A 20,802-nucleotide genomic window follows, 5' to 3' on the forward strand; every position below is an offset into this window, starting at 1 on the left:
AGTATGATCAGTGGTTTAAAATACTCATAATGTTTTAAAAGCTTGTCCATATTTGAAAAAATTCCTCATACTTTACACCATACAGATGTATTCATATGTTTGCTGGCCTGCCCCCCCACCACTGTCCTGTTCCCACCTGTATGTTAATCTCCCTTTGTGTAGCTGCTCACTCTTTTTCTGACAATCCGGCGCAGTTGTGACAGCCCAGTACAGGGCAGTGGGCCAAGATGGACAGTAGCACATGGAGTGGGTCATCTGGCTTCTAAGAGTGCAGACCTGATGATCTTTGGAATTCTGCGTCTGTCATCATTCGACTCCTGAGCCATAAACAATACCGTGAAAAAATAAAAATAAAATACCGGCTGTCCTCTCTCATTTAAAGTGATGACTAACCTCTGATAAACAAAAAGATTACGAGGACCAGTGACATTTGGATATATGGGGGACATTTTTCTTCTTAATTCTTATGGTTATCATAAGTGGGTAAGGAACTGGGCTTGTAACCGAAAGGTCGCAGGTTCGATTCCCGGGTAAGGACACTGTCGTTGTACCCTTGAGCAAGGTGCTTAACCTGCATTGCTTCGGTATATATCCAGCTGTATAAATGGATACAATGTAAAATGCTATGTAAAAAGTTGTGTAAGTCGCTCTGGATAAGAGCGTCTGCTAAATGCCTGTAATGTAATGTAATTATCAGAGAGGTTGGTCATAATTTTCTGAAGTTATGAGGATGTGCTTAGCAGGGCTCAGAGGACTCCGTTATTTCAACTTCAAACGTGTTCGTTTGCACTCGTTGCTGAAGCTGACCAAGTTCAATTCTTATCTCAAGGCCAGGTGGTCACATGTGTTCCCATGAAATGCTCAAAGATTTGACCAGACACTCGCTTATCTGTGAAACAGATATCTGACAGTTTTGAGAATATGGCATGTTACAATCACTGATTGTAAATCAGGTGACTACTCCTGGGGAACATCACAGCCCTCTGCATTTGTATTTTCTGTGAGCTGAGCTGAACTAACATATCCATAAAGAGGTTGTCGTAAATACCGTTCAAAAAAGTAACAGGCATTACGCCACGTGAGACGCAGGTGCTTCAGGTCCACACATCCCATCTGCGGCCCAGTGAACTGAAGAAGAACTGAAATGGGATTTTGCCCATGAATCCCTGTGGGCCTGCTGGAGCCCAGGGTTACCTCAAGAGCTGCTCCCAGAGTGCCACAGTCCACATCCGCTCACCGCAGCGAAGCGCCCGAGTGCAATGATTGTTTTTTCATTGAACCAACTGAGCTCTACTCCCTGGTTCTTGGAGTATTGGGGATATAAAGAAAGCTGGAATCCCTGAGCTACAGTACCCCCTGATCCCAATGAAAGTATTCCCTAGTGTGTTGGTTCTGATCAAGCAGAGGGACCAGAAATCAAAGCAAATCTTCATCATGTGTCAGAACCCTACCCGACCCCATCCCTCCTCCCAAAAAAAAAAAATATCTAAGAAAAACAGAACTATTCCCTTGTGTTGGACTAACCATGAACACGAAGCGCGACCAGTCTGAAATGTCAAATTATTCTAATGATTCTCAGGCATTCTGCATTTCGTGAAACAGGCAGGATTCAAGAATAATCTCCGTCCCTGTCTAATTTCCAACCAGCCAGCAGACATGAACTGTCCGCTCGAAAACCCACCCGTCACAGTGGCCCATGCAAGCCAATTAGCTCTGGCCTTTTCCCACAGAAGCCTGCCTTGCCATGGTGCTGTCAAAACCAGCATGATGGAGGAGCATAACCTCCGAGACTGACACACAGTAAGGGGGGGAAAAAAAGCAAGGGCAGGCAAAAGGCAAACGCTTTCCTTTTAATCTAACTCCGGTTTCACTTCTCTGTAAAACTAGACGGGTGAGAGAAAACGGCTCAGATCCTCTTTGTCAGGTGAAAGTGGAAAGGACCTGAACGGGCTAATCGCCCTTTCTCCATCTGCTGGAACAATCAGCGGGAAGCGAGAAACTGCAGCCACCGCGAGCCCATCAGCCGCCGTGCCCCTTTTCCTGCGCGAACCAGCAGAATCCTTTCAGCGCCTTTCCCCAACTGCACTTCAATAATGCTGACATCTCCGCTCATGAATATTACTCCCGGTAGCTCGTACGAGGGCCCGCTCATGAATATTCCTCCGGCACGCTGACACTCTCAGAGATCAGCTAATGAATATTCGCCCTGACCGCGGAGTGACCTCCTCGAAGGGTCTCCTCACAGATCGACAGCGCCATTTCAGGTGCGGCTCCCCAAGGGGCCGAATGCCACTCCCCCACCGCCCCCCACCCCACACCCCTTTACCCGACTCCCAACATGATGAATGTCCGAAAGGTTGTCAGACCCAAAAATTATCCGCGTGGGGGCAAGCTGCTCAGATTTGCTTTCTCTAGCTTTCTTTCTTTTTTTTTCCCCTTGCTGCATATATTACAACACCATGTTTATTTTTTAGAGATGTGCCCTCAGCTTTCGCCATACAGAAAATCCGCCCCCGCTGTCGGAAAGATTTATTCTTTCATTAAACACAGCCATGCACGCGGGAGCCTGAAGACAGATTGACACAAAGACAGGGGCCCTGCTCCCCAGATTCAGCTTAGTTTCCCTCAGTGATGTTAAGCCACAGATGAGAGGGAGAATGCCTTCCAGATAAGAAAATAAATAAAAATGGTCCATCTCGTTTAGTGCGACTATTGAATCACATGTACAGCTGTTGCTGAGCAGTTATCCTGACAGCCAATACAGGGTAGCAAAATGTATCAAATGTACAGTTTGTATGCTGTATGCTGAGCTTCCTCATTGCCCTCTGTTGTCCATTCTGGGTAGCATGTGTGTGTGTGTGTGTGTGTGATGGGGGGGGTTCAAGTTGTATGGTTAATTCTTAATTAGCCTTTTTTCCCATATTCAGGCTAAATGTACTACATTTTTATTTAAAATATCTATCTCCTCTTTTTTGTATATTTAAGCAATTTATGCATATTTGTAACATATAACAATATTTATATCATATTTCAAACCTGTCTTTAAAAATACATATTTAGAAAAACAATGGAAAAACTGGCACTGAGAAGAAGGAAGATTGGAAAATGAGTTAGTCTCTTACACTTCTAAGTATGTTAGAAGAGAAAGGAGCAAATACAGTGTAGCATTCACACCCTGGTGCAGTTACTCCTGAATGAAATGTTATATCGTTCATTGTTGCTCAAGGGGACAATAACATCACCCACCATGCAATTGATCAAATTTGTGCTCCTGAAAAGAACACTTGTCCTTATACTACAAGACAGTCCTACTTAACTGTCGCCCTAAAGGTCCTGCACTATAGCCATCTGATACAACTAATGACCAAAGGCTCTGTGCTTCAAGTTGGTGATTGGTGGTGTGTCTAAGGTAATTTCATAATTCAGAGGGAAAAACATCATCAGCAAAGAGTAAGTGTTAGAATCTCATTGATCTTTAAGCCTCAAAGCATCCAGATGGCTAGCTTATCCACACAAAATCTAATTGAGCTTGGCTATTCTGTACCAGGAGCTTGCTAGCATAATAAGTACATGATGTAGCTAAACAATTATTGTAGCGAATATACTGTGATTGCTAACCATGAAAATTAGCCACTTTTAGTATGCATTCATGCTGATGAAATGGGTGGACCTTTCTGATTATTGACTAAAAAGTTATGGCATGTGTTAATTGGTGCAGTACCTGTTGGAGTGCAGACCAAAGCAGTAACAATGCATCTGCAACTTATTGTATTTCTAATAAACTTAGTTCCGGCCAGACGACACTTTTAAATATCTGCTAAGTTCGCCTAAGATGACAAGCGCTTATATTTTAAAGTCTTCCCATAATCGAGTAGGAGCGATACTTAATTAGTCATAAGTTTTATCTCACATGAACTAACTAGCTGCTATAGGATAATAGCTAGCTATTAATAGCTATGCTATTTAACGTATGTGACATTGCGTTTGCTGTAGCAACTTTCTTAGCTGTCTGGCCCAGTGATCGAGGGAATTGTAAATTAGCATATTGATTTGTGCATTGCACCTACTGTGAGTTTATGCAAAGTTTGCTATTAGTGTCAAGGCAGTAACGGGTGGTTTTTTGTGACCTCAGTTTGCACTGATTATGCTATTAGCTAACTAACGTTAGTAAGGTGCAGTTGTGTCAGTTTTTGGCTGTAGCAATACTTTACTTAGCTAGCCCCAGGCCCAGTGATCGAGAAAGGAAATCTGTAAATGAATAGCATAGTCTACGCATTGTATTCATAACCTGCTAGCCTACTACAATGTGAGCTGTGGCCATGCCAAATTATGCCTCTTTTGGTCTGATGTGTTGTGTAGGCCTTAGCACGCTATTGGCCTAGCTAGTTGGGATAGTGTTCGTTTCGGTGACCGTCGGTTTACATCTGATTCCATAGCCCTACATTTCCAATAGCCTAACCTGTACAACCTAACTGTCTGCTGCAAATAATGGCCCCCTCCCGCCCACTCTGGGATCACTACCACCCCCAAACCTGTCCCCAGATTTTTTCTTAGCTATTCTAAGGACATTTATGAAGACATTGGCATAAATTGATAATGTGTTTGAATTCAAGATTTAGGCTAGATGTTTTTCTCTGTTAAATTTACAACCTCTTAGAAATAAGCCATTGGTCTCTCAGTTCTTTGATTTTGTAGTCAGCCAGCAAGAATTCTGAAAATGAAATTGATGTGTGAAGTGTGCTCATTGCATTTGAAAATGAAGCCCAACTGATATTTCAAAATGCCCACCCTGTCAATGCATTTTAGAATGGCGCCTGACATTAAACCTTTTTATTAAGCTGTAAACTATGCAAATTTTAGTCCAAATTAGCTCAGTAAATCTAACATGAAGAAATGGAAGCCTTATACAAACTGCCTAATGCATGTTACCACCTCTTTTTCTATCTTTTACTTCAAGGGCCCCGTGAGGTATGGTTGTAAAACACTGCCCATAAAGCCTAAAATAAAAATGAACCTGTAAAAAGCCCACCTATAAAATACAAAAACGAGCCTAAATTTACAGTATAGTTTATCCGGTTGTATCTCTGATTGCATGAAGCACAGCATTTCCTGCTCTTATTTAATGCACACCACATACCGCATAATCCATGCATACTCCTATTTTACTAACAAAGGTACATCATGCATGAGGGCCTCTGCAAGGCTATTATTAATTGCCTCAGTTTTGAATGGTGCTTTGTGTGTTATAGTAATATTACATAGCACAATGCCTTCTATAATGATGGAGGATAGCAGTTGCAGTGCCACTCAAAAGTGATTGAAACACAAAAAAACACATTTTCATCACGCTTTGAGTTGTATTGAGCATTTCACTTTATCATGGCCAGTGCTGAAGTGTGGTTGCTATGTTGAGTTAGTATTGGCATAGCCATAATAAGCCAAGGTAAAATAAGATGATACTGTTTACTAAAATAATGTCATCCTTTGGTAATGTTAAATCGGTCATGAGCCATCATTTCACCACAAAGTTAATGATATTGTCTGAATGCATGTGCGTGCAGCTGATGACTCAGTCTGCATTATATATTGCAAAAGAAAAGAGATTTGTCTAACCGAAGCGGAAGATGTACTGCTCACCATTGTGAAATACACTGGGGATTTCTTTAAACCATATTCATCGAAAACAGCCTTGTAAAATACTCCTTCTTCCTACTTAGAAATAGTCTAATTAAATTTGCACTGAAATAAAAGTTAATTTTAAGGTTTTCCACAAATATATACGCAAACTCAAATTTATGGTAAATATTTGAAGTTTTGTAAGCATTTGCATTTGATTTTGGTTGGCTGCCCTGTTTCCCCTCCATAAACCAGATTGTGTGGCACACAGAGGAGCAGTATTTGGTCTAGGCAAACATTTTGACAGAGCAGCATGGAAAGCATGGATGCGGTTGACCTTGCCGTTGAATGTAACTATTATTTGGGTTTATCGGGCAGCTGACCGCGCTGTAGCTTCTGTCTCATTCCACTCTGTCGAACCGCTTTCACTCAGCCAACTGGTCCTCTCTGCTTTTACACAATACGAAACTCCTTACTCTCAGTGATTCTCAAAAGAATGAACACCAACTGGGCCTTAAATCAATAGCACATAGCAAAGGGAGACGAGCCACATTGTGATATGAATTAATCCGGGTGTAGCAGAAGTAAATGCGGAGTGGAATCCTTGTTCCCAAGGGGACCAGTGTTGGCACATCCAGTACCTCTGTTTTATTGGGAGATTTTTTTTTTTTTTACAGCTGTGAGTTTTGTAATGATCTCCCATGTGTTCTCAAACATGTGGTTTAGGATCAGTAAAAAATCAGCAATTAAACCTGTCGAATGTGTGCCACATAAACAACTGTACCACATTTTGTATTAGTCCCGAAACATCGTTACCAGAGAATATAAAGGCTTAGCCATTATTTCTAACTTATCTTTTAGCATCATTTTGAATATATTAATTAAAAACTATATTAGCACATTGCATGTTATCTTCCTTGCTACAAATTTGAGTATTATTATTATCATTATTATTTATTATTATCAATGATGTGACATTTCTTGTTCACACCTTATTAATTAATTTTAAAGAAGTTTTTAAATATTTTACACGTTGGTTACAAAAGATACACTGCTCGGACTTCATTTCACTTTGTAGATGAGGCAAATCTCTTGAATTTAATGAGTGAAAGCAGGAATTATGAAGGATCTCATAAGTCAGCAGTCATAGCTCTGATTAGAAGTTAAACATATTCAGAATTATCCAGGAAAAGGGAGTGTATTCAATGTTTCTTGATGTAAGATACAGTTAACTGATGAATGTGTACAGCAACAAGCACCACATCAACAAATCTATCAAAAAAAGGCTCATCTGACCTTCAGAATGTGCTGGGAGACATATTTTACTTGGATTTCATTTCCTGTTTGATGCACTTTGTCCTTGAGTGCCCCCGTTGTTACTGCCTGTGGAATGCATTGCATCGGTTTGTGTTCAGTCTAAACACAAGCGCTCTCTTTGTACCACATCTGACAAAACAATGTGTGGTCACACAGAAATGGCTGCTTTCCAAGGATTCCAAGTAATGCTCCTAATGAGGCTGATAGCTTTTTCCCAGAAACCCCAGAATGCATGTTCTACGTACATAACCACATTCAGTTATAATAGAACAGTTGTATTGCTATACGCTTGAAGACAAATCAAAAGAGAGCATAAATAACAATTCAGTGGAGTTCTGTGTTCCCACCCTTGTCTATTTTAAGAGACAAAAATGAATTGCATGTTTTTTTTCTCCAGAAAACAACTGATGACACTATATGAAACAGAGAGTTTAGTTATATAATTTTACATTTTACACACATTAACATTTTTACGTGCCAGCAAACTTTTGTAAAGTGACAGAACACAAGCTTGATTAACTACACAGATCAGTAGATATATCTTTAAATAAATGTAACTAAAATAAAGAAATCTATATGAGTTCCATAAAATTCAGTTTCCTTGACTGTAAAAAGTCGCGAGCCTTCCCCCTGTAATGACCGGTAAAGAGGTATTTTCAAACGCAAGTCAGGCTGCTGAAGCTATCAGTGCACTGTATGCATAAGGCTGATTTCTTAATTCGGTAATGATCCCTCTGGGCTCCGCCAGGCTCAGCGCTGTCCGGTGCAGTTCTATCTCTGCTTCCCCCGGACTCTGTTGTGATGAAACACTGCAGCGTGCTCCGGTGCCGTTGAGGGTTCACTCTGAGGCCGAGTGCGTGCTGCTGACACTCACTCAGGCCCGTGTAGGCAGTGGGCGGACCCACTCTTTTTTTTGTTGATGGAGCGGCCGTGGCGGGGGTTGACGGAGCGGCCAACCCGTTGAACCTGTGGCAAAAGCCACCGGGCAGACGTGGGCGTGTCACGGGTGAGGAGTCGCGCCCTCCGCAGGGGCACGCATCTGGGTCCTGGGGGCTCCTTTCGCTATTGGGTTCAAAGGCTTCTGCTCTTGAGTCGAGCCTGCGGGACTGTCAGCCGATCCCGGGGCATACTTACTGGGGGGTTCCCCCCCCACCCGGAGTGGAAAGTGACAGCCTGGCGGATCCAGTGACACAAAGGGCCGGGATCAAAGCCACACGTCACAGACGCGGGGCCCGTGTCCTGAGGGTCCGCGGCCGGCAGTGCCTCCCCCCCTGGGTGGTCCCGCCATTCCATCTGTGAGAGTCTCCGGAGAAACGTGCTGGCACTTGTGAGAGACGTCCATGCTGTGTGCTCTGCTGGCCCTGCGCACTGGGGGAAATAAAATACGCCTGGATCGTCCCAAAGCAAGAATCCAAGATCCACCATTAGCGTACGCCGTTAGCGTCTGCTTTCAAATGACTGCACTTGTAATACAGCTTAGTCATTTGGCAGACACTTCTAGCAAAGCTAAAAATGTCCATCTATCATGGAAAGCAAGCACCACTAGGGCTACCATTAGGCAACGTTACAGTTAAAGTTAGAGCTTTTTATATAAGTGTAGTCTGAGAAGGTGGGTTTTCAGATGTGGAAGAGCTGATGAAAGTGCTTTCCTGACCCGCTGGGGAAGCCTGTTCCACCACTGGGAGAGGAGAGGAGAGGAGAGGCGGGGTGGGAGGAGCCGCTGCTGGGTGTTCAGAGAGACAGGACCACCAGCTACAGGGAGGATGCTGAATGGATGCCGCAGAAGGATCCAAGGACAAATCAATAGAGACTACATCTGTTAACACGGCATTGCACCGCATCCAATCTGAAATCCTGACAGGATGGCAGATCACAGAGTCATCCATATCCCCAAATAGCCATCAGCATATTGCACTGTTTTAATTTATTGAAACTATCTCTACCTATTATTTTTTTTAACCTCTAGAACAGCATATGCCAACATCTTATCCATTTTTTTCCCCTTCTCGGCCTTTGAAGTTATGTTTGGAATGCAAACACGATGCACTGACGAAGCATCTCAAAGCGTTCAGTGAGAAACGCCGCGATGAGCCGGCCTCCTCAGAACCCCGGTTTCCTTACGTCCCAGCGGGCCGCAGCGAAACTTTTAATGAGAACCGCACCTGGCGAGCGTCTCCGAGCCCGTCTCCGGCTGGCTTCCCGAGCGTGCCTTTACCTGCTCAGCGAAGAGGAGAGTGCTTAATCAACACCGCTCTCCCGCCGGAGTCTGGAATCAGAGCGGGGGGAAAGCCGGTCACCTCTGGCTCAGTTCGGCTGAGCGAGCGTGTGAGCGAGGACAGGGAGGTCACCGCGCTCACCTGCAGGAGCGCGGCTGCTCAGCCTGCGCAGAGACAGAAGGGCGAGGACGCGCCTACGCGCGTGCGTGCGCGCTCAGACGCACGCAGGCGCGCTCGCGTTGGTTCATATCACAGGTTCAGTGATCATTAAGCTGATTCCGCACACCACATGTTCTAATCACAACTGTGATGCACCTGTTTCCCAGTGCATATGGTGACATTTTAATAAAGTAGTGCTCAGGGCTTTTAACTGGTAAAAAAAAATTTCCATCGGTGCCATTAACATTGTACTCCTTCTGTAAAACCCCCAGCTGCATAAATGCAATGGCATGTAAAATGACATTGTAAAATATGAATCGTCATGTATTAGGACTTTTTTCCCAGCTGAGGGTAATGGCAATAAATAAAGATGCTATGCATACACAAGATGGATAACAGTACCAAAATTTCTTTTTCATTCACTATCGTAGACAAAGTCTGAAGACCCCCGCTGTTACACTTGAAGTGTTAATCATTTTCAGCCCAGCCTGCGTGTTGCTTACTCTTCCCACACAGAAGGTAGACTTTTCACTGGAAAACTGAAGAACAGCACGGCCACACCTGGCTGATGAAAAGCAGCCTGTGTAAATAAGCTGTTCATTAATTCCATTACATACATTTGTGCCTGACTGCCTATATTATTCTTAAAAGTGATTGCAAGCAGGCTGCATCAGAAGAAATTGAACTTTTACGAATACGTAATGCATTTTCAAGCAAAACGTGCAGCCAGTTTAAAAATCATGGATCTCCTGGGAGGAATTGTTGTCCTTTATATCTAGCCAATTTGCCTCTCCTCTGGGTGTACTGTTCTTGACTATAACCCATAATTTCCATACTGTGCACGGGCCATATTTATATGCAAATTAATTCAAATTCTATTCAAAGCTTTCAAAAATGTTATGTTTATTGATATATCCATATATGGAATGCAGCCCACAAGCTGAGACTCCTGTTTCAGCATCATACTCTTTAACCAGTAGGGAGGTACTTTTATACATGGTTTTATTTATGTAAGTACTCATCTGTCCATTTTCCTTAAACCTGTTCGAGTAAAATCGCTCCTTTTCTTGTGCTTATAGTTTTTCTATTGCCTGAATCACTTTAACACGCCCCCCTCCCCCCCTCCCCATATTCCACTCATCACTGTTTTCAGATGAAAGGGCTGGTAGCAAACACGTGACTCATTTCAATATGCCACAAAATCAAGGTCCATCAGTAATTTAAAGTGTATGTACAGTAGCATACAGCCATATCCAGGTTGACACCGCTTCACATTTTCACACATCCAGCTTCCCCCCGGATATGTACTAAGGTGATTGGGTTCCTTGCTGATTAAATACATAACAAATATTCTATCTTTAGATGCATAACTAAATGGATACATAATAAATGTACCAGAAATGTGTCTTACACAGAGTGTGGGGTGCAGATGAGGTGTGCCAACTGAACAAAGTTGAAGACGAGATACTCTACTCCTCAACACCACCTCCCTAACCATCCAAACCCTCTACTGACACATATGGAATCTATCAAAACATATTTATTTACATTATTTGAGAATATGACATAGATAAAGACAAAAGGATAAGATAGATAGAAATTGTACAGGCATATGAGAACATTCCGAAAATATAGATTTCCAGAAAATCTTTCGATAGATTCATGATGAAGTGAAAACAGGTTCTATTCTTTGATACACCCTTTGACACCCAAATGAAATATGAATATGAAAGAATTTATAGTAGTTTTAATAGTAATTGCATAGATTTCACGTTACCTTCCTCCCATACGACTGCAAACATCCCCGCAAAATCTCGCAGTGCACAATTTGAATGGGTTTATTCTTAAAGACTGATACGGTACCCATTAAATCATCTGATTGGCAACCCACCAAGCCTACTGGTTAGTAGGTACCTACTGCACGATTTGAATGGGGTGATCTTTTTAAAGATTGGGCTCGCACGTACCCTCATCCAAACCTTGGAACCCCAATCCCCAGCATGCCCTGTAACTATAGGTAGAAATGGGCAAAAGCGTACAGCCAGCACTGTCCACACCACCACTCCACCCCATGAGCTCTACAGTATACTACGTTTTATGGTATCTTCCTTTATACTAGATACCACCTGATGGGGCTTCCCTCTGCAGCTTTCAACACTTGTCTCCAAAGCTTCCCCAGAGCAGGAGGGACTGTTGTTGATAGCACCCCGCAGAATCATATCAAACACATGGGAGGGAGCTGGGACACTGCTGGGGGTTTGTTGTCTGGAGTAAAGGATATCATATCTGTCTGTGTGAAGGATGTCAACACAGCCATGGTAACAAATAAACCTACTAAAATGACTAATATATGTTTTTCCTTTTTGCCTTTTTGCAGATATGGAAAAATAGTGTCAACAAAGGCAATTCTGGACAAAAACACCAACCAGTGTAAAGGTAAGTTGAGGTGAATTTACTACATCTTACTGTTTCTAAGCCAGAGGCGCTTCAAAGACATGCCCTCTTCACAGGCTCCAACAGTAAATCCTGTTACAAGGGGCAAAGCCAAGCAAACGGTATAAATAGACCGGAGTGAAGGAAGCTTTGGAGTTAAAATCAGTGATTTAGCAGCTACTGTATCACAGACGGAAGGATGGCGATAAACAAGCCGGCGTCTGACGCACTTGCAGGGCGTTGGACTGTAGACTGTTGAACTCTCGAGCTCCAGCGCTTCCTGAACTTCCTCACCCCCGTCTATGGGGGGAAAAAAAGAAAATGGTGTCAGGCTGCCGGGTGGCTTATCCTGTAATGGGAGCGTTCCAATGAATGTTTGGGCTTTGTGACCTGTTGTCAAAACTGGACTGTGATAGTTCCAACTGTGGCCAGCAGTTTGATAGGTGCACAATAGGCCTCAGCCTATGAGAGGGAGGGGTTCAGTGAACTGGGAAGACCATGTCTCATCGCTCACCGGTGACTCTGGCTGATCAGTCTGCTTGTTAAAGGTGCCCATGTCATGTCTTCTTCCTGCGTTAAATAAACAGAGGCTTGTCATCACACGCTTCAGAGGAGAACATGTGCTTGTATTGTGGAGCTTATGGCAATGAGCATGAAGTGCACTGATGAAGTGAACTTGGACATTATAAAACTGGAAGCAAAAGGGGAAAAAATGGTAACAGGATGACTGTGTTAACAGCAGGTACACAAATTGTCATTAGCACAAAAAAAACGTTTTACCTGGTGAATTTTGAGGGAAGTTGCTCTTAGAGATAATCTAGGTCCAAGCTTTCGAGACCGTTGGCTTGGTACTGGTCTTGTGGAAGAGCTGCGCGGCGCAGCTTCTTTTGTGTGAAAGCTCTGTCAGCAGCATTAATTGCTTTTCGGGTCCTTTGTTCCTGCCGGTACGGCCCCGTGAGCTGACACTGTCCTAACGGCCATCTTTACCCAAATCGATTTTCCTGAGCCTTCCTTGCCCAGTGGGTCACACTTGAAAAACAATCATTTCCAGCTTCAGTCTATAGGAAGGCAGACTCGTCTCTGGCCTCTCCTGCTGTGAGCGTGCCCGCTCCTTTTTTTCCTAGCTACCTCTGAATGTGTGCTTTGCCACATTCCCTACCGCATGGAAGGGCGGGTCTTTCTGTCGCCCACGGCAACCCCAGCATAGAGAAAAAGAAAAAAAAAAGTGTACCACCTTTTCATTTTTTTCGTGTTGGGTGAAAGAGAGGGAAAAAGGGACACAGGCCCGTTCAGCGTGCCGGTTGCCAGGCCTGCTCACGGTGAGTTATGGTCACGGTGGCTGCTGTTCTGCGTCTGGGCCGGGCTGTGGTGTGGAGGGCTGCCTTCTCCGCGCTCTGTTCTCATTCCTCATCCTTCTGGAATGTTGTGTCGTAAAGATGCCAATGCAATGCCTACACGGCCGTATTTCTCCCTGCGTAAATGACAGTTTGGCCTCCATGGCCTCGCAGAGCTGTTCATTGGATGCAGGAAGGGAGAGGAGAGGAGAGGAGAGGAGAGTACAGCCCTGGAAATAGAATAACAGTTTCATTCCTGATTTTAGACAAACAGCAATCCAAGCTGGGCTTTTCTTGTCGTTACACTTTCTAATGGTCGTGTGGGCTTGTATGAAACTGCATTTCACCAGAACCTTGTCCTTGACAGGCAGCACCCGGTGAGAGAATAAGTTGTCCTGTTAGAGTGGCTTCTATTAGCACTGAAGTGTGGCCCCAAACGTTCCCTGATTGTCACGATTACGAATCATTTAACAGCTCACTGTTTTCGAACACAGACACTTTCGTTTTACGCTGACCAAGGCCGGTGCATTGCTTCATTTTTATTCCGTGTTATTTTTATGTATCTGTATGTTTTATCTTTTCTGTATAGGTGAAACTCATATTTCCCATTCTCTTCAGTACAAAACTGGGTGAAAGCCAAACCTAATGTCACAGTTTCTTTCATTCTAAAATTCTGAAAAGGCCTTGGGCTTAAAGCAACTTATTCTATGACCCTGTTGTTTTAACAGCTATTCAAATTTTGAACCTTGGCTCCTGGCTCTTCAGTATCATTATAGCGCACTGCACACAGTTTAATGCCAAAAGGCTCTATAATGTGGTATGACTCCGCTTTTCCATGCTTGCTTGCTGTGTGTTCCTGCTGAGTGTTTGGAATGAAAATGTAACACAAACGCAACCCACATGACCAAAGCCCTCACAGTGTCCCACATCGTACACCCCTCTACACTGCAAAAATGCTTTGTTGGGTAAATCACTTCAATTTTTACTTCAATTAGTTACACCTATATTTTTTAGGTTTTCTAAATTTAAAATGTTTAGGCTAATTTAAATGAACCTAAGAAATTCCAGTTGAAGAAACCTGAAAATATTGCTGTAACAATGAAGTAAAAATTTCAGGTTTAGCCAATTAAAATTTATTCAGTGCATAGCATATGTGTGTTTTGATTCAATATGAAGTACTTATTTTTCAAAACCAATAATAAATGAATGTATGTAGTTGGTAAAACTGGCCAAAAAAGTCAACCCACATAAATGTATGCTGTGCTTTTCCTTTTGGTAGATTTTTGGACATCCAGTAGGTTTAGACTTTATGATGAGAATTGTACTGCCCAGGGATAACAACAGTTGCTAATCATATATATTATATGTGTGTGTGTGTGTATGTTACATTACATTACATGTCTGTGTATGTGTGTGTGTCACTCACTGCAAGACAGAAAAGGATATGTTTTGCAGGACAAGTGGACAGGCAAAGCAAACCGCACATTTCCCAAGCAAAGCGAAACCCTCAAGTGTTTTTAAAGGCAATACCACAGGCATTTGAAATGAGGCATTGTTGACCGAGGGGGCATTTTTCCTCAGCGACCCTGCAGGCAGCGGAAATGACTACAGTGTTTAAAGGACATCCATTTCCTCTGATGGGAGATAGCTCCCCAGCCGAGACTCGCTACCCCCGATCAGCCCTCTGCCAGGGATTGTGGGAGATGGGGAGATTAGATGAGAACATCAAACGATCATATCATAGAGGGCTAACCGTCTCTGAGTCATTCCGCTGACCAGTACGCATTCAGAAAGGCTCCTTTCTCTGCCCTTCTTCCGAAAAGCCAGCCCATCTTTAAGAAAGTGGAAATTGGTCAAAGCTGGGGATTAAAGCACTAGCACACTCCGGAAGCTTGACCTCGTCAGGCCACACAGTGTTACCACACCAAAGTCTGTTCCGGTGTGAGGACATTCTGTCTATTCAGTGTGCGCAGTGCAAAGATATTCAACATAACGCAGACACTGTTATGTCCCTAAAGCTTTGTTTTACACCAGAATTTATGATGAGGAGGGAGGTGTAACAATAGCCCTTATTAATGCACCAGTCATTTCAGTTCAGTAATTAATCACTCACACTTTAACATGCTGCATATTTCCCAGGATCAGTGGAAACTGATAACTTTACTGACAAATACACCTTGATGATACAAAGCTTAGGATGAAGCTGTTTGTTTTTCTCCTGCACACATGATGAGCTTTGACACAAATGTACAAACCTGGCTGATAAACAGAAGCAGAGCATTGTGGGAATTTCCATCATCCTGCTTCACAAGTTTGCTGGATTTACTGTGAAGGCTGAGCCTTCAGATTTTTTATTTTTTTTACAAAGCCCTCCTTCTGTGTGTTTAAATGCTGATGGTCTTTTTTTCAGTGGTTTGAGTTTCTTCCAGGATTTTAGTCTTCTCATTCTAACTGTGCTCAGAATTTATAGATGGCCCCTGCTGTGGATTCTGAAATCTAATGCATTGATGGCAACACCGTGCAACAGTAAAGACACTGGGCATGCTGCCAGAGTTGCAGTTCAAATCTCAGGTCATGTGCTTTTGTTGTATTCTTGTATGAGATGCTTTGCCTGAATTGTTTCAGAAAATGCACAGCAAAATGTAAAACATGGGCCATTTGTCCTGGACAAAGGTAGCTGTTGGGTAAGGGGATGACGTACAAATATTTGTGAGACATTCATACACATGCAAGCATGCGTGCTCTCCCTCACACACACATGCATGCACACACACCGGCATACATACACGCACATGCAGGTGTGTGTGTGTCTGCGTGTGTGCGCACATACGCAGACACACATCAGATTTAACAGTGCTTAGATCTGTAGTTAACTTACAATAATGTCGAAGATATGTGGATTGCAGCAGTCAAAATAAAGTACTAAATGATGCGTGTGTGTGTATATATATATATATATATATATCTTATGCAAAAATAAAATAAAATGTTATGTGTGTACACACACACTTACGCGTACATACGATCTTTACGTATTTGCACTTGAAGTTATTTTATTGTAATATCAAACATCTGTACATCGCAGCATCCAATATGAAGCAGTGATTTACTGCCATTTGCCATGACAGAAAACAGCCTCGTGTGCAAACACACATTACATAAAGCCCCGTTGATTAATGGCCTCACATTGTGCAACGTTCTCAAAACAACGTTTTTTTCCTCCTCCTTTTTGTCCCATGCATGTATCAGACGGCAGGAGAGAGAGCACCATTTGCTTCAATTATTGGCTTCTCATTAGAGACGGAGGATATAAACATTTGTCAGTGTTGTACGAGCGCAATTAGGATGTTCTCTGTGGCACGTGTGCCCTTTGAAAGGGAATTGTGAGCAGATGAGAACGTCAAGTGGAGAGAGCCCAGCTGCTTCTCTACCCATTCCCAGGTCACATGTTCTCAAATACTTCCTAAAAGAAGGCTGGTTCTCCACACACTTTAAGAATCAAAAGGAAAGACTTTTCGGTGATGTTTGCTCCTGTTTCTAAAATAATTCAAATTAGCATTACTGGATAATTGAATAACGTCCAGTATGCATACTCAACACTTTTTGCCCTCTCCATTCTGTGCTTCCCACACCACTGTGCTTCTCTTTTATTTTCCTGCTAGCCAAGTAGCTCAAGCTATCCAAGTTGGCCTTTTGCCAACCGGGTGTTTGACTGGGACATGTATCAAATAGTGCTCGGTCTCCTCTCTGCATTCCTAAACTTAGACCTTTTGTTCCCTCATACTTCCCATTGACCACTTCTTGAGCCGTGGTATGACCGCTGTTTGTTGAAACCTCAGGGTCAGTGCCGGGAGGAAAAGTATTTCTAAGACAGTTCAGCCCAGATGTTCTTTTCTTATTTTTAAAAAATTCTATTTTAAGAACACATCAAGCCTGAAGGGGTCTATTGATTAATTGCCCAGGGGTATTCAGGAAGGGAGAGGCATATGACCAGTCATTATTTACCTAAAATACCTGCAATGGCTGCCAAGACAGGGAAATGTCCCTGTCTGACCTGAGGAGGCTTGCCCTGTGTTGTTATGACTTATGGTTTGTTTCCCAATTATTTCAGGCAGATGCATGTCTCAGATAGGGATTGATTATCTGGGGAAGCTCTCGCTTGTGACTCACTGAGGAAGCTGATCTGAATTTCCTTTGATATATTTCACACAGCCTTCTATTAGCTGTCCTTTTTTCCCAATAGCATTTCACTGATTATTTATCGTGCAAATTGGCTATTGACTATTTACTATTGCACTGAGTGCAGTAGTGCTCAGTGCATGTTTGCGTTGGTCAGCTCTCCAATATTAAACAGCAAGTTTTGAACCTCAATACAATTTCTCAAGTGGACTACAGTCGCCATGGGCTTGCCAAATACTGATTTTGGTGTAGCTACGTTACGCCATTACTGTGTTGTGGACACCACCTAAATATATTTGCAAAAATATGTAAATATAATGTAAATTGAACATATCCTGAAACAAGTTCCATCATTTTGAGACATTTGAGCTTGATCCATAAAAGTGGGTTACCATTGGTTTTTTGTGACGTTTCACTGAAATGCAGTGGGTCAGTTTCCGTGTGCTTAGCTGGAGTTTAAACCTGCCGTTGGTCCAGTGGGTGCTTGATGCTCAGCTTAGGGTCAGTGTTTTTCAGCCCAGTGGTGAGCACATGTTGTTTGCAGTGCAGTAGGCATACACAGGGCTGTAGCAGTTGTAACAGATCTGTGCTGATACACCTTGATGGAGAGCAGGCTGATGTTAGCATTAGGGCAGATCAATTTCACTTAGAATGTATTTTTTTGTAATCAGTTTGACTATTACTCCAGTATTGTTCATCATTGGTGAGATGAATGTAAAGCTCTATATTGGACATATGGTACATTTAATTGTTCTCTTAAAAATAGGCCTAAAGGAATGGATACCTACGATGTAGTGCTCGCTTTGCTAGTGTGTTGTATTTTTCTTCTAGAAAGCTGTGGATATTAATATCTACATCACTGGGCAGTGGTGCAGATTGTTTCTCTAACACTATACCTAAATATAAAAATAAGTGTTTGGACGCGTGAGTGTGGAAAATGCAGTGTAGTAACTGGAGTGTGAAATTTAATTAAATTTGTATGTGAAGTGCCTTTGAAACAACCATATGAAATGTGCATTCCAGTGAAAACACACATAAGTAGTAAAAGATGAGAACAATCAAAATATGTATATATATATATATATATATATATATATATATATGTATATATATGTATGTATGCATGTGTGTATATATATATATATATATATACATACATGCAAACAGTACGTAATTAATGGTAAAAACATTAATTGTATATAGCAAGGCATTCTGGGGGTCTGCACAGAAAAATTATTCAAGTTTCAGTCAAATTTCTGTAACGAGCTATGAAGTAGTAACATCCTTCATGTTTATGCCATAAGTGTCCTTCACGTGATGAACTCAAACATTTCAGAGTTATGCTATTAAGTTAACAGGACAATTTAGCTCCTGCTTGCTGATTGGTAAGTGTAATTACACACCAGTCGGGAGACAAGGTTACTTCTGTTTGCAATGTTCTGCATAACAATGTTCCTACCCAACCAACACAATTAACCTGGGTTACTGTTATGAATTGTTTATTTGCATATGTTTGGTCTCAGGACGCTTGTATGACAGTTACAATACACTTTACAATTACACAAGCAATTTGCATGCTGCCATCATAAAATACCTCAGTTGAAGCCACAGAAATGTGGCTGACTTTCTCACAACACAAATCATTAGCTGTTTATTATTTTTGTGTGTCTACTCTGATAATTAGTTGTCCTTGTATGGATATTGTATTCTGTAAATACCTAATTATTCGTAAAGATGTGTTCCCACAAATAATAAAGCTTTAAATTAGCTAAATTGCATTCCCAGTCTTTTCGGAAACTTTGGGAACTTTAAAAATGAATACACTTTATTTGTGAACCTTAAAGCAGTCACATTAGCGCTTCAGTGATGGACAACGACACTTTTATTGCAACATCAAGCTTAAATAAAATGTGTTTTTAGAAATATGTTTGGTCGCAAATAAATGAAACTTCCTGGTACAACTAAAAAGAAGAACTCATAGAAAGGTAATACTGGTAATAAAGAGTGATTGGATCCCAGGAGACCACAAAAACAGGTGTTTTCCATTTAGCTAATTTCTTCATGAATGCATATTGATTGATTACCTGTTAAGCTAACAACTAAAAATATTAAAGTTTGTGTACGCCATGAGTACAGTATAATGAATAGATTGCCCTTAATTTCTAGCAGAGTTCACTGAAGTCCTCTTTCCATGTGTTTGAGCCACCTCTTTCCATGTGTTGGCAGACATTGTTATTGGGCAAGGCTGGGATCGATGGATCTGATAAAAACAGAAGAGCAAGATAGATGGTGCCCGTAAAGAAGCCTTACCCTTCTGTTTCAGTGTGATTTGCAGAAAATAGGCAGCACAGATCATGTCAGTGCCTAAATGTACTACTGTACATCTAACATCTAACTCAATATACTGCTGCAGTCTTTCCAGATGGCTGAGTATGTGCCTTACTGAAGAGCACACACCTGAATGCATTGTCCAATTTTGAGATTTAGGCCCGCAACCTGGCAGTTTCGTGCCTCTGCGGCCTCTCCACAATGCGGTTAGTGAACAATGGGCAATATTGAAATGGGGGGTCTCCGGTCTTGTTGTTGTCGGATGGGCGCTGGGGAGCGCGGCTGAATTCGGTGAACAAATGTATTGTTTGAAAGCGATTGGAGTCCTCTTTGCGGCGAGAGCTTTACGTCACTCGGGCTCTCCGTCTGGCACCGTGCCCGCAGAGACACCGCGGCACAAAGACAAAGACATTTTTATTGGCGCACCTGTAGTAAAACGAGAGGAACACACAAAACAGCCAATCCCATAGCATGCCGGGTGTTTACATCACCCCACCCATTTTAAAGAAACAAGTTTGTTACCTCTCAGGACAATAGTGCAGCTCAGCGCAGAAGTTTTAAGGCTATGCCAGTCCAAATGAGGTGTCTGCTTTGCTCTGACTAATTTAGTCGATCAATCCTTGTTCCCAGGGAGATTGGCGTATAGCGTGGGGGGAGTGGTGGGTGATGTCTGATTGGCTCTTTTGTGCATGTATATTTTAAATAGTGTTGTTTCAGTTCGCCACACTATACGTATATGGATATGGCTGTGTATCTGAGTGTGTGTGTGTATGCGTGCATGTGTGTCTGTGTGCTGAATTCTATTCTGAATTCCCATCTTCACTGATATAAGCCATGTGGTCAGAGGTCTCCAGTGAAGACCATATTTTCAAATGGGATATCAGCAATATGCAAACACACATGGACAGTGCATGCACTGGCCCGATATTTGATCTTTATTCCTTTGCACTTTACACATGCTTGCTGCTGGTTTGTAAATAGCAGTCTCTGACAAACTGTGCATTACCAGTTGCGACTCAGTGTACAGGGTAAGGAATTTCCTCCCACAATGCCACCTCATTATTAAATAAAGCTAAGGCTCCCTCTGTTTTCCCCTTTGACCGAACAGCATGAATGGGCCCTTTAGCTGAACGGTTAAAGGTCAAAACGTCAGATTGGATGCTTCAGAATTTTGTGGTTTAGACTTTTTGTGGTTTAGCTGAGTTTCTTTACATTCAGGA

The 20,802-nt window shown here is 42.4% G+C and overlaps 1 protein-coding gene across 4 annotated transcripts in view; it reads left to right on the forward strand.

The window, feature by feature from the left end:
- LOC135261416 (RNA-binding motif, single-stranded-interacting protein 3-like) overlaps positions 1-20,802 on the forward strand; it is a 299,499-nt gene that overhangs the window by 171,491 nt on the left and 107,206 nt on the right. For all 4 annotated transcript variants that reach the window (XM_064347701.1, XM_064347703.1, XM_064347702.1 and 1 more), the window contains one exon: positions 11,686-11,744. In XM_064347701.1, coding sequence (XP_064203771.1) covers positions 11,686-11,744 — 59 coding nt within the window. The remainder of the gene's footprint in view (positions 1-11,685; positions 11,745-20,802) is intronic.

Source organism: Anguilla rostrata, chromosome 8, assembly GCF_018555375.3.
Source record: "Anguilla rostrata isolate EN2019 chromosome 8, ASM1855537v3, whole genome shotgun sequence".
NCBI lineage: Eukaryota > Metazoa > Chordata > Actinopteri > Anguilliformes > Anguillidae > Anguilla > Anguilla rostrata.